This window comes from Amia ocellicauda, chromosome 18 (genome assembly GCF_036373705.1).
Source record: "Amia ocellicauda isolate fAmiCal2 chromosome 18, fAmiCal2.hap1, whole genome shotgun sequence".
Taxonomy (NCBI): domain Eukaryota; kingdom Metazoa; phylum Chordata; class Actinopteri; order Amiiformes; family Amiidae; genus Amia; species Amia ocellicauda.
This window is the reverse complement of record NC_089867.1, coordinates 15,037,369-15,051,059: the sequence shown is the minus strand read 5'-3', so window position 1 is coordinate 15,051,059 and position 13,691 is coordinate 15,037,369. Positions and strand designations below refer to the sequence as shown.

The following is a 13,691-nucleotide window of genomic DNA, read 5'->3' as shown; positions in this document are numbered from 1 at the left end:
CCTTCGATAAGATAAAAAATATATATATATTCTGCCCGATTCTGCTTTTGTCACGTTTTTATCATTTGCACATGCAGGCATCTGGCTCTCTATACAATTCTGTAAAATAAATAACACAAAAGGACAAACAACCCCCATTTGCTTTTCAAGTTTTGGAAGTCTAGACCTGGTCATTCAGTGTGCAATACTAACTCAGTGAACTGTTTGCGTATGATACAAGCGGTTTTGATATGCTTGCTGGAAGAGTGAGTGTGTCAGGAAGCGGGTGCCTGAGGACATGCACAATGCACATGCAAAGGGGAGGCATTGACACTCTGATTCCCTGGGTTAAATGGCATCACAGCCCTTTGGATCAATTCAGACCATTTGGGTCAATCATGCAAGACCTGGGACCTCTTAAGAGTTCATTTCTGCAGCGGTAGGGCTGCTGCTACAGTGTGAGTCAAGGAAGACCCTTAAACCCCACTATAGTCACCAAACGTCTCCCATCTCCTGGTGGCCAGTGCAGGCACCTCTATAGGGCAAGGCACAAGTACAGTTTACATCCTCAACATGTCTGGCCAGCGATGCAGGTTAATGTAGTCTCTCCAAGGTTTAGCTCTGAGGCAAGCTGGAATCGGAGCATCTCAGTTACCACAGTGGGGAGAAGATATCAGGACATACTTTCATAAAAGCAGAGCATACATTTAAAAACATTTATATTTTATAATTACATTTTTAGCATAATTTTTTTTTTAACCAGTCTCTGTACAGGATTCTCCAGGATGCAGCGCATGATTTACCTCCCTTGATTTTAATTTAGCTCTGTTTACATATATACACACAATATGTTCACCTTTTTTCGCCTTCATTGCCTTTTCTGCATAAGGATACTGAGCACAAAATATAAACCTTAAAAAGTTCACAAGCACAAAATGCCATATGCACTTTCTATAGATTTTTGCCTGCATTGCACAGACCATTTGTATTAGCTCTCTGATAAAAATGTAAATCAACCACTGACATTAATGCTATACAGTACATGTACAGTGCATTGTGTGTTCCAGTTACAGAGCTGTTCCATATCCTGTATCATTCAGTATAGGAGTTCATGAAAGTTGACACCAGAGGGTGTAGTTGTTAATGTAAAAAAAAATCTTTCACTTTCTATACTTTAGCATATCAGGGGGAGTCAAAGCAAGTTTTTTGTCAGTTTGGATTCTTCAATTTCGGAATTAAGTAACTTCATATCCCACTTACATAACACCTGGAAATAAAAAATGATAAAGGACTAACTTGTCAGAAGGTCCAATTGTTTTTATGTCATTAGGGTAATTTTGTCCCAAGATTCTTCCTACTCCCCAGGTAAGTGCTCCATATTCTTCTCAGAGCTCACAAACGTCTCTGACACTAGAGAGACTGGATCAGATGTACAGACAGGTGACAAATTAAAGGAAAACCAACATAAAGTGTCTCAGTAAGGTGTTGGGCACCACGAGCCGCCAGGACAGCTTCAATGCTCTTGGCACAGATTCTACGAGTCTCTGATTCTACTGGAGGGATGAACACCATTCTTCCAAAAGATATTCCCTCATTTGGGGTTTTGATGATGGTGGTGGAAAGCTCTGTCTAACACGCCGGTCCAGAATCTCCCATAGGTGTTCAATTGGGTTGAGATCTGGTGACTGCGAAGGCCACAGCATATGAGTCACATCATTTTCATACTCATCACACCATTCAGTGAGCCCTCGTGCCCTGTGGATGAACTCTCATGTGCATTTGTCTTTGTAATGAGGGGTTTATGCACTGCCATCTTGATCCAAAATCGAGGTCAATTGGGCCTGCTTAGCATTTGTATACATGTCACACAGTATGACAGGATGTTAATTGCTTAATTGTATCATGCAGTACACCTGTTTGGAGGCATCTGCATTCGTTATGTTCCGCCACTAATTTATTCAGTTTTTTCCTTTAATTTGTCACCCGTCTGTCATATACGGAAGAGCCCTCAAGGCTCAAAAAAGCAGGACTATCTTGTCCTACACTCGTTGGTTAAAGGAAGGGCTCCAGTCCAGCTATGGCTATGATATGAGGTGAAACTCAGAGCAGAAAAAAGAAATCAGTGTTGGCTCCTGGGGGACGTGCCGGGTGGTGGGGGTTGATAGAGATGAACAGGAACAGCTGTTAAAGGAATGACTGCAGCAGAGATGAAGAAACAGCGGGAGAATCACTGACAGTTCCATGCCCTGACGCACCCGGCCAGGAGAGGGAGCTGCAGAAATGGACAAAGAGCACAAGGGCATGCGGGGGAGTGGGCAAACGAGGGGCCACAGGCGGCAGAACAGTAGGACGGAAAGGGAAGTACTAAGGTTTTCACATTAGAGCACTTCCTGAAGAAGTGCTGCAGGAGTTACAGCAGCAGCCAGAGGAAAATGTGGAAGTTTCTTAAACCCGGACTTACAGTTTCTGTAACTGTACTAAACAAAAATTTAAATGTGACATGTAAAGTGTTGGTCCAATGTTTAATGAGCAGAAATTAAAGATCCCAGAAATGTTCCAAACATACACAAAGCTTATTTCTCTAAAATGTTGTGTACACATATGTTTACATCCCTATAGTGAACATTTCTCCTTTGCCAGGATAATCCAGCCACCTGACAGGTATGATCCTTGCACAGGTGCACCTCGTGCTGGGGACAATAAAAGGCCACTCTAAAATGTGCAGAACACAATTCCAAGTTTTGAGAGAGCATGCAGTGGGCATGCTGACGGCATGTGAATGTTAATTTCTCTTCCATAAGCCGCAACGTCGTTTTAGAGAATTTGACAGTATGTCCAACCGTCCTCACAACCACAGACCTTGTGTAACCACACCAGCGCAGGCCTCCATGTATGCCTTTATCACCTGCAGGATCGTCTGAGACCAGCCACCCGTACAGCTGATGAAACTGTGGGTTTGCACAACAGGAGAATCTCTGCATAAACGGTCAGAAAGCATCTCAGGGAAGCTCCTCTGCAGCTTGTCATCCTCACCAGGGTCTTGACTGCAGCTCTGGTGGAGATTCCTGCACGCTCCCTCATAACCTGAGACTAGAAATCCATAGATTATAGCCTAATTCATTCATTTAAATTGACTGATTTCCTTATATGAACTGTAACTCAGTAAAATGTTGTATTTCTATTTTTCTTTAGAGCATATATAAATATTTGTGTATGTATTTCTAGCTACAACTTCAATTGTAATGATATCTTTTTAAAGAATACATAATTGTTTTATCATTGACTTCTAGCCTGTTAAACATAAAAGTAAAGATTCTGCACAATTTTATCTTTAATTTGGCTGTTTCTTTATCACAGACATTTATAAGGAGTCAGCTAGAAATATTATGTACACAAAACAAGGAGTCTGGAAAATTAAATATAGCATTCTGAATGTTATCAGTAAGTGGGGGTGTCTGAACAAGCCCTATATAAGAGCCCAGCGCTGACGGACAGCACTTATCCATCAAGATGTATTCTCTCACGATGAAGGCTGCTCTGCTCCTCCTGGCTCTCGCCTCTGTGAACGGCATGGTGTACGAGCGCTGTGAACTGGCCAGGATCCTGCAGGCCAATGGAATGGACGGCTACTGGGGATACAGCCTTGGAGACTGTGAGTACAGAGCACACAGACACACTGACTGCAGTGCTGGTCATATGGACACATACAGTAACAGAAAATACTTTTTAAAACTAGTTTCCATTAAGTTTCCTGTCAAATGATGATGCATTCTTTCTGTACTGATGCAGCTGACTGATGAGGAAAGACAGATTCGTTTTTGAGGGCGTGTGGCTGTACTGCTGCACACATACAGGCAGCAGATCGACTATATAAAACAGAAACATAAAGAGGCAGCTACCTAGTGGATTAAACATACTGAAAATCTCCTGCACTTCTGACTTCAGCTTGTATCTGAAATGCATTGAGCTGACAATCTATTGTGCTGTCCTTCCAGGGATGTGCATGGCCTACTGGGAATCGGGGTACAACACCCAAGCCATCGATCACGACTCGGACGGGTCCACTGACTACGGCATCTTCCAGATCAACAGCCGCTGGTGGTGTCAGAACTACGAGACGGCGAATGCGGAGGATGCCTGTGGAATCAACTGCAGTGGTGAGTGGGGCTGCCCGGGGTGGGATTTCCCAGTGCTGTAAGGTTGGATCTCCCACTGCTTCCGTCTCCCTGAGGTGTGCATCTCATTTCATTTCCTCAGTGGAGGGCTCCATCATTCTTGACTGTTCCCTTGGCTGTTCTCCTGCTCAGCGTGCAGTTTGCCTGTTTCTTGCTCCTGTTAGAGCAGTGCAGTGCTGGCGGGTCTTTGGTCCTGTTTTCACTCCAGAGCTTCATTTTTGTCTTTTCCTTCCAGAGCTGCTGACTGATAACATCGGAGTAGACATCACCTGTGCCAAGCGAGTGGTCAGAGACCCCAACGGCATGTCAGCATGGTGAGTTAATCTTCTTCCTCTTCTCCTCCTCCTCTTCCTGTAATCCTTCTCCTGTCTTCTGTCTGTCTGGGCTCATCTGATGCACGTGGCTTTAATGGATGTGTCAGTGTTGGACCAGCTGTGCTCACTCTATGTTCTGACCGCAGTCTAATTGGACTCCAATTGCGTTCTCAGGTACGGCTGGGACTATCACTGTAGGGGACAAGATCTCAGCCAATACACAGCTGGCTGCGGGGTGTGAGGTGGACACTTGCAGTTCACATGCTCACCAATGAGGGGCATTCATTCTGCAAACTTCAATAAAAGCATTTGATTTCAGATAAGCCTTCTGTGTTTCTTTGTCAGCTCCAGAGTGTGACAGAGATGGGCACAGTGTTCATGTACATTTAAGTTAAGGGTGCTTGGGATGTTAGTTTGTTGAAAGCACTATATTGTGAGTACTGTAAAATGGCACCATATTTGTTACACACACAGTCTGCATTATTACTATGTCCTGCACAATCTGATTATTAGGAAATGAAAATCCATTGGATAAATGAGGATTGCAAATGAAAAGACAAATAATATAAACTAGAGTGTAAATGCAGAGCTACAAGACTGCAAATGTATTTTGATACAATGAAAGGGCTGATACAGGTACAATGCAGATATGAGGTCTACAAGGAGATAGCATCATTATTATTATTATTATTTTTATTTCTTGGCAGACGCACTTATCCAGGGTGACTTACAACATAAGTGACAGTGTGCATCTGTAATGCAGTATTTTTCATGAATTACTGTCCAGCAACTCAATGTGATCGTGAAGCAGAATACGTGTGCTTCTAATCCCCTGATCCCACTCCAACCAGATTCCCACAGACAAAATAGAGACAAAAATACTTCCTTCTCTTGCAAATGCCTTCATAATGCCTTTATGAACTAAGCTGGATAGCTCATACCAATTTGCTTGCAGTGCTTGAAAAAAGTATTGCTTTACACAGTTAAAGGGATTTGGGGTGACTAGCAATATCCCTGAAACATTTACATCAGGATTAAATAATATCCCAGAAACTGCATTTGAAGGAATTACAAATGACTGATAAGTTCAGATTCAAATGCTCTCTCCATCCTGGTCTTATTGGACCTGATTCTGCCTCTGATATAGATATTAGCCCTTTAATAGGTTGTCTTGAGAAATGTGCTGATGTGGTTTAGATCTGCCCAATAGACAGTCCTTTGTTGTTTATATTTTATGTTTTTATTTTGATTCTTTTAATAAGTCTTATATACATATATACAGGTTCTAGACAAAAAAGGAAACACCACAATGGCCATACACCATGTATACAAAGTATGTCACAGTCACACATATGTGGCTGGTGTGTGAAATATACAAATCTCTTCCCAGCACACCTGTGGTATAATTTTGTTTCAGCAGGCTGTGCCTTGAGTCTGGTATTATGAACCAGAATGGCTGCAAGAGGTGACAGTGAATGTGGTGTAATTGTTGGCGAGTGTTTAGCACACACTTCAGTGTGTCAAGACTAACTGTCTTGAAGTGATGTCAGCCTGGGAAAGACATCATCCTCTAAGAGCAGCAGTCCTGGCTGCATGCAGTGGTCAAACTCTACTGAGTGACATTTTGTTGGCGTTTCCATTTTTTGTCCACTGCCTGTACCTGTAAACATTCTTTGTTTAGATTTTGCTCATGTTGTGCATCTGTTTTTTTCTGATTTGTTCTTCACTTTTTGTGCTCTAAGGAAGGTGCTCTTTAAATAAAAATGTATTATTATACACATCTACAAGTTCATATTACATTTTTTATCATGATATGTAAATAATTAAAAACAGAGTCTGAGAGCATCCAAAAGCTTTATATTCCAAGCTGATACCAGTAGTTGCACCTAGTCATGTAGGTTTAGCAGCTTTTTTTGCCTCAGGTGGAATTGAAACTTAAAAACACAAGACATGACGAAACGTTTACCAGCAAGAGGCCATTCATCCCAATAGTTAAATGCAGTCCAAAATGTCTGTCAGCATTGGAAGTGTGAGTCTCACTTCATTTCACTGCTGTCTCTTTGATAAGATAAAAAAGATGTTCTGCCCATTCTACTTTGCAGCACATTTTTATTATTTATACATTCAGGCTTCCAGGTTTTTACAGAAGTAAATTAACAAAATTACAAAATAATCCTCACCAATCCACAAGAAAGGGGACAAAACTGAGCCAGGAAATTACAGACCAATCAGTCTCACCTGCATCACTTGTAAAATGTTAGAAAAAATGAATAGACAGAAAATAGAGGAGCATCTTAATGAAAATCATATTCTTGGAGATAGTCAACATGGGTTTAGAGGAGGCAGATCATGTCTTACTAATTTATTATGCAATTTAACATGCAACTGCAACTGTAGATCATGTGAAAGCATATGATATGATATACTTAGATTTTCAGAAAGCTTTTGATAAGGTTCCACACCAAAGACTGATCCTCAGATTGGAAGCTGTAGGCATTCAGGGTAATGTAAGTAGATGGATTATGAACTGGTTGATGTATAGAAACAGAGGGTGTCGATTAGAGGAGTCGCTTCTAACTGGAGTGAGGTTGTTAGTGGAGTTTCACAGGGATCAGTATTAGGGCCTTTGCTTTTTCTAATCTATATTAATGATCTGGACTCTGGGATAGTTAGCAAACTTGACAAATTTGCAGATGACATTAAAATAGGTGGCTCAGCAGATACAATCTCGGCAGCACAGGCTATTCAGAGGGACTTAGATAATATTCAGTTGTGGGCCGACACCTGGCAGATGAAATTCAATGTGGAAGGGACTACATGCAGGTAACAAAAATGTCCACTATAATTACACTATGGGAGGAATAGAACTAGATGAAGTAACGCATGAGAAAGACCTAGGAGTCTGCACTCCCTTTTTTCTTTTTCATTTTTTTAAAGAGACTTGTGCAGTCCTGTTTTAGTTATTCTCATTTTCTCAGGTCTGTGGACCATGCTGTCAAACACCACGCATCCAGAAATGCCGTAAGTCAGAGCACTGACTTGGGATCTGATAATTTTAGGATTTTTTCCAAAAACAATGGCTCCTTGTAGGATGACCATCTGTGGATCACAAGAGAACAACACAGTGCACCTGCTGCCAAACTGCTACATCATCTATTTACGGAGACATTTGCTTGAAGCGTAACCGCCAACAAACAGCAGGTAGTTTATTTTGAAGCCTGGTGTACTCAGTAAAGCCTCAATTCTGCCTCCTATCTCCCATAAACTTTCAGCAAAAAGTGACACAAACTTCTTGTATGTGATTTTGATGGTGCCATCTGACAGTGTGACATCACTTTATGAAACAAAGCTTGGTCTTTCGTCTCTTCAGTCAGTTTTATGAGGCTGTAATAGCAGTCAATGAAGATATCCTCTTCTATGCTTTTTTTAAAGTAGAAGTTGTACATCATCTTCTGAAATTCGGCAGGATGATTGGTCTCATACCTATCCCAGCATTCATGTCCAAAAGTGTCCCTTAAAAGGAGCCTGAAGTTTTCATCTACACTCCAACCCCCACATGGCCCTCCAGTGGCTCTGTGAAGTTCTTGGAGAAATCCTCCAGGAAGGATCTCATGCACAGTGATGTCAACTGTGCCACCTACAAATATAAACAGATGTCAATAGATTATTAATGATTAATAACTTATCATCTGATTTTAATGTTAAATGTTTCACATGGAATTGCGGATTTTACTTAAGGAAATTCAGGAAATGATTGGTCTTGAATACTGTTAATTGTAATATCATGCTACATTAACATTATATCAAAATCCTCCAAATAAACTTGAAAGTGTTCATCTGTGGAGAAATAAAATGTCACTTCCTAATATGTTCCCTGAAATATATTCAGAAATCCGTTATCTACTAATATTGTCAAATCATTGTCCATGCTTTCTTATATTAAACTGAATGCTTCCCATATAGAATTGTTCAAAATCAATTCTTATCAACACTTACATTTAATTTAACATGTATGAATTTAGTCTCTGTCTGAACTTAAACTTGCATCTGGGACTTATTGTCTTATTTGTTTTGTGTAACACGGAATAAAAGTCAAATATAACCAAAACAATTGTTAAACATAGAATTGTTAAACATGTTTCTCCCCAAGCGGACATACTGTACTACCTTCTTGATACCAGCAGGGAGCTTTATCTCACCTCCACAGTCCACAAGGATGTACTGTTTCTTGGAGAATCTTCTAGTTTCTTTTCTTCTAGGAAGCCCTTCACAGCGAGCTGTTTACACCACACTGAGGCAACCTCAGGCTCCAGAGCAATTAGCAGACTGTCTGAAGTAATGTGAGGAACCAGACCTGCCTGGAAATATTATTTTATTAATGGATATATCAATCAATCCCTCCAACTGAATTAACTGAATATGAAACACTTTTAATTATCGAATACAATTATGACATCCTGCATGTCATGATATATGAAAAACTGTAATTTAAGAATGAAATATTTTTGTATATTATTAATATAATATTAATCACTCATACCAATTTACATAGCACTGAAGAAACATGTTTGTAACTTAATGAGTTTGCACATACTGTATTTCAAACAAAATATAAATATTTGACCTATTGTAAATTATTATTGTAAATTATGTATTAGCAGACGCCCTTATAAACTCTACAGAGTAAAGTTTATTCATTCTTGATTTATATTTAAAAATATGATTGTTTTTTTGTTTTGTTTTTTTTGCTCTTACTTTTGTTTTTAGTAACATCCACCTCAGTGGCTGCCAGTCTCATGAACTGTTTGGCCTTAGAGTCCCAGATAGCCGGCACTGTCAGCACCCAGGTGACCTGAGAGGGGTTGACCTGAAACCCATTCCAGTGGTCATTTATGGTTTTTAGGGCATGATCCTTCAGGTACCGCAGACTCTCCGAGAACACTTTCAGGGCAGGAAAGGGCTTTTCATTTGTTGCTAAAATCAAAAAGTCTGTGTGGACATCCTGTTAAGCATAATTATAAAGTTGATTTGTAGTACTAAATTAACACACAAACAAACATCAATGCAAATGTACACATTTGTTTTTCTATATGTTTTGTTTGTTTATTTGTATTGCCACTGCGTTTTCACCAAACACTGGAATACCCACACAGTATACGGGATATGCAAGATATTTCTTGAAATATATTGTGTTTAGGATAAATGTGTGGAATTATTAAATATGTAAAGTTTAAAATATCAGATCGCATTTCTTTGGGGGGAGTGGCAAGACAAAAGCAACCACTATTTAACTGATAAACTCTTAAATGCTAAAATGATTCATGCTCACTATGGGTATTTGGATTGGGTAACAGACAAACAGACAGCAGAAGTGCATACCAGCACTGATTAGTTGTATAGGCTATATTGTTCCAAATATTGTTTTCCACAACCTTGTAATGTTTTTTTTTTTTCTGAACTGTACAATCTACGTTATTTCATTTTACACGCCAAACAAAGAGATTTGTATAAACGCTTCCAAACATAAATCACAATTTCTGTAATAACTTCTCAAACAATATTATCAAGTTGCAATAAATCCTGGATTATACATACAGTAAATATGTAAAGTATTCTTACTGCGTTATATAATTCCATTTTAAAATGGTGGAAAAACTGAAATCGTGACGCGTCCGCTGAGTTCAGTGATTTGTATTTATGCACAGCCTCGAATCCGAATTCAATGAATTCTTGTTTTTCGCTGAAAAGTGGGTGTTTTACAGGATTTGATGCCGTACTCGCTGCCCCACAATACACGCCTGTTTTCGTCCGATGTTTTTCCGTTAAAGCAGTACCCTGTGGATGTGGTCCCGAAGTCTATAGCGACTGTGAAAAATGACGGTGCCATTGGTGATTTTAAAAGTATTGTCGAATAAGTTGCGTGTATCCACGTATCCTTCACTCAGTGTGAGAGGAAAAGCTGCTTTCTGGTGACAAGTAATGTACAGAATAGGCGGAACTATTCATTAATGTAGGATGTATAATGCACATAGTGTGTATGTGTGCATGTGTGTGTTTCTTACCTAAACATAAACTGGGGCATCACATGCTCTTAATGAATACGATGCCCCTCCATTGCCTCTTGCTAAATGCTGCGATCTCCATCAGTATGGCGCTGTGTTATCTGAGCAGCTGAATTAAAGTGCTGTGCAGGTGACATTAATATGCACATGATATTAAACATGTTACTGTGCACGGATCCTGTGTTGTGTGTCAGTGCTGTATGTTGGGCTCAATGGTGGTGATCAGTGACTGCGCAGCTCTTGACTGCAGGTCTGCGCACACAGGGGGTCAATGAGTCGCTGAACCGGCGCTGCTGTTGAAACCGAGACAGTCGATACCATCCAGACCAGCCCACCTGCGCACTGATTGGGTAAGAAGAACCGTCACTCAAACCTGTTGGACCAATGGAGACCCAGGATCCACGCCTCCCTGTAAATCCCGCCCTCACGACAAAACAGCGACAAAACCCTTAACGAAAAAAATAAATCAAAGCAAAGAAACTGGCTGCGAAAGTAAAAATTGTAGCATCGCAAGCAACCACAGGGGCTGCAGTTTTTTTTTTGCTTTGGATACATTTTTTTTGTTTACAATTCTATATATTTCGAATATATTTCACAATGTCCCTCCCTTTCCGTAATTGCTTCTGAAAATGCTGCAGCAGCTGCTTTATTTTTTCAGCAGTTGCACTTCAGGGCCACCGTAGGGATCAGGGATTTTATTAAATTAACTTTTATGGCCTGGTTTTCTCATACAATGACACTTAAAAACTTAAACTTACAGTGAAGAAATGAGAGACTAGTTATTTTGTAGAGAATTCCCGAGCTGGGAGACACACCTCTTTCTGTGATGTGTTGCTCTGTAGGGCTGTCACCTGGACCCGCAATAATGGGACATGGAGACCGAGGGGGATTCAAAATGAGCTGCTAAAATGAAATAAATACACGTTCAGGAAAATTGATAAGCTGTGCTTGGGTGAGCTATTAAGATGGATAATGGCACATCATGTTTCTCATAAAACTCTGTGCTGCAGCTGAACAATCTTTTCTGTAGAGATTTCTTAAGTGCTATATATCTCTCCATTTCCTTCAGAGAAGAGAATAAGGTTTAATATTTACCTTTAACGACATAAGAACAGTAACAACACACTGTATTGGTAAGCTTGGAAATTGTAGAGATTAGTTCTGCCAGTCATACTCATGCATTCTTATATCTATCATGTGGAACTGTATCAAGAGGCAGAAAACATTTTCCCACACTAAGCTGTACAAATGCAATCATTGGGAACTCTATCTCTCTGGGGTCCGCTCTTTGCAAAACGTCCCAGGCAGGCCGAGCATTCTATGTCATATTACTCTAATTCTCTCTCCCATAGGTGTTTAAGGCTGCCACTTCCGAAAACCGCAGGTCTCTAGCTTTCGAATGAGCCTAGTTACAGCCATTTCTGTATAAGCAGTGCAGAGCTACCTGTCACGGTCACAAGGGCCGCAGGGCACGGGAACAGGGAACCGAAGTGCAGTGCTCTCAGAGGAGGTTGATTAAGGCAATTAAGGGCTAGGCAAAGACATAATCGAGGTCACAGGCGTGGGTCAGGATCAAGTAGGTGGGGCGCAAGGGGAGCAAGGCTTGGAGTTGTGGGCAGGGCTGACAACACTTCACCCCGAGTGAGGGCAGTGAGGGGTTTATGAAGGTAACAAGAAACCAGGTTGGGAGGTGCAGGGCGAATGGGAGCAGAGGGAGAGAACATGAGTGCACATGGGTGTAGAGGAATGCTAAGTGGATGATTTGAGAGATGAGATCAGGGAGAAGTGACTGAAAAGGCGGAGAAATGGCGGCCTCTAGTGGTAATAAAGGGTAAGAGCCTGGGAACCATGACACTACCGAAACGCATTTGTTCTCAGACAGAGCAGAAAGACGCGATACAGCAGGAAAACCAAATACAAAGTAGAAAAATGGAATCAGACACAAAAAATAAAATGCCTTACCCTTCAAAAACAAATCACAGATGCTGATTCTGTTTACAAAACTATGAAAGGCACTGCCAGTCTATTCTTTATTAGAATAGAAAACTATGGCAGCTTTGTGGCTGGAATGAGTACAACAATAAAGAATAGCCTGTGTCTAGATAAGGCCTAAAGTGACAATATTCAAAAGCCAGATGTTTGGAATTCTGTTTTCCTGTTTAGTATTATTTTTTATTTGTATATAGTTATTCTGGCTGTTGGTAGTCTAATATAAATGGCTGTCATTTCTGTTCTGGAGATCAGATTTGAGTAGGTATTTTTTACAGAATTTCATAAGACTTTGAAGTTTCACTGCCCAGTGTCAAAAGTCTGCCTGGAGCACTTAAAACGTGTTATATTTACCATAAATTCACTTTCTTCTTAAAAGCACTTTTGTTTTTCTTCACTTTTTTGATTTATTTATTAACTCTGGTGGGACAAACACTATTATGTATGTTATTTTCTGAATCTCCAGTTTGTGCTGAGTGTTTCCATATAAAACAATTGGCTCTAGCCCTTGTAGTTACAGAGTTATAAGTACAAATATGACAACAGTAAAATCAGGCGAAAATGGGGGGGACCTCTTAGGGATCCTAGCTTTATTGCATAATTGAGATTTGAGAGAGTGAAGACACCATAGACCTCCAGGACCAGAGTAGGGAACCCCTGCCACACTGCCTGAGATATTTGACATGATGATGTACAAAATATAGCATTTTCTGTTTATATTACCCAGGTTTTATTTCAGCTTCAGATACACTTAATATTGTTTCATTTCATCCAGATCATTTGTTGAAGATTCAAACACTGCCTTTGAATGAAAATTTAGTAAACAGATTATGGCTTGTTTTTTAATTTATTTTATGTATATAATTTTCTAACTATACATTTTAACTAGATATACAAATACGTAACAGACCCACATTTCATAAACATTTGTTTTCTTAGCAGCCATTTTTAACCTGTGATTCATCATGAATAAAAATGTCTTACTGGTGATGTTTTCTGATTTTCCTGACAATCTTGTACACACTATCCACTTACTGTGTTTTGGTGTGTTGCTCTGCTGTGCGTTGTTGTGCTGTTCTGTGTTATTGCTAGTGCTGACGTTTTGCTGTGCTGTACCATACCATACCCTCCTGGACCGCTCTGCACTTTACTGCACCCCACTATTCCCAGCT

The 13,691-nt window shown here is 40.2% G+C and overlaps 1 protein-coding gene and 1 pseudogene across 1 annotated transcript; one reads left to right on the top strand and one right to left on the bottom strand.

Moving 5' to 3' along the window:
- The first annotated feature begins 3,478 nt into the window (after positions 1 to 3,478).
- On the top strand, positions 3,479 to 4,797 carry LOC136713935 (lysozyme C-like). Its single transcript, XM_066691183.1, has 4 exons — positions 3,479 to 3,631; positions 3,975 to 4,136; positions 4,390 to 4,468; positions 4,643 to 4,797. Exons 1-4 carry the CDS (start codon positions 3,490 to 3,492, stop codon positions 4,707 to 4,709), a joined length of 450 nt encoding a protein of 149 aa, XP_066547280.1. The 5' UTR covers positions 3,479 to 3,489; the 3' UTR covers positions 4,710 to 4,797.
- A 2,637-nt stretch (positions 4,798 to 7,434) lies between these two features.
- Positions 7,435 to 10,355, bottom strand: LOC136714105 (heat shock 70 kDa protein 12A-like; annotated as a pseudogene).
- Between the last annotated feature and the right edge of the window lie 3,336 nt (positions 10,356 to 13,691).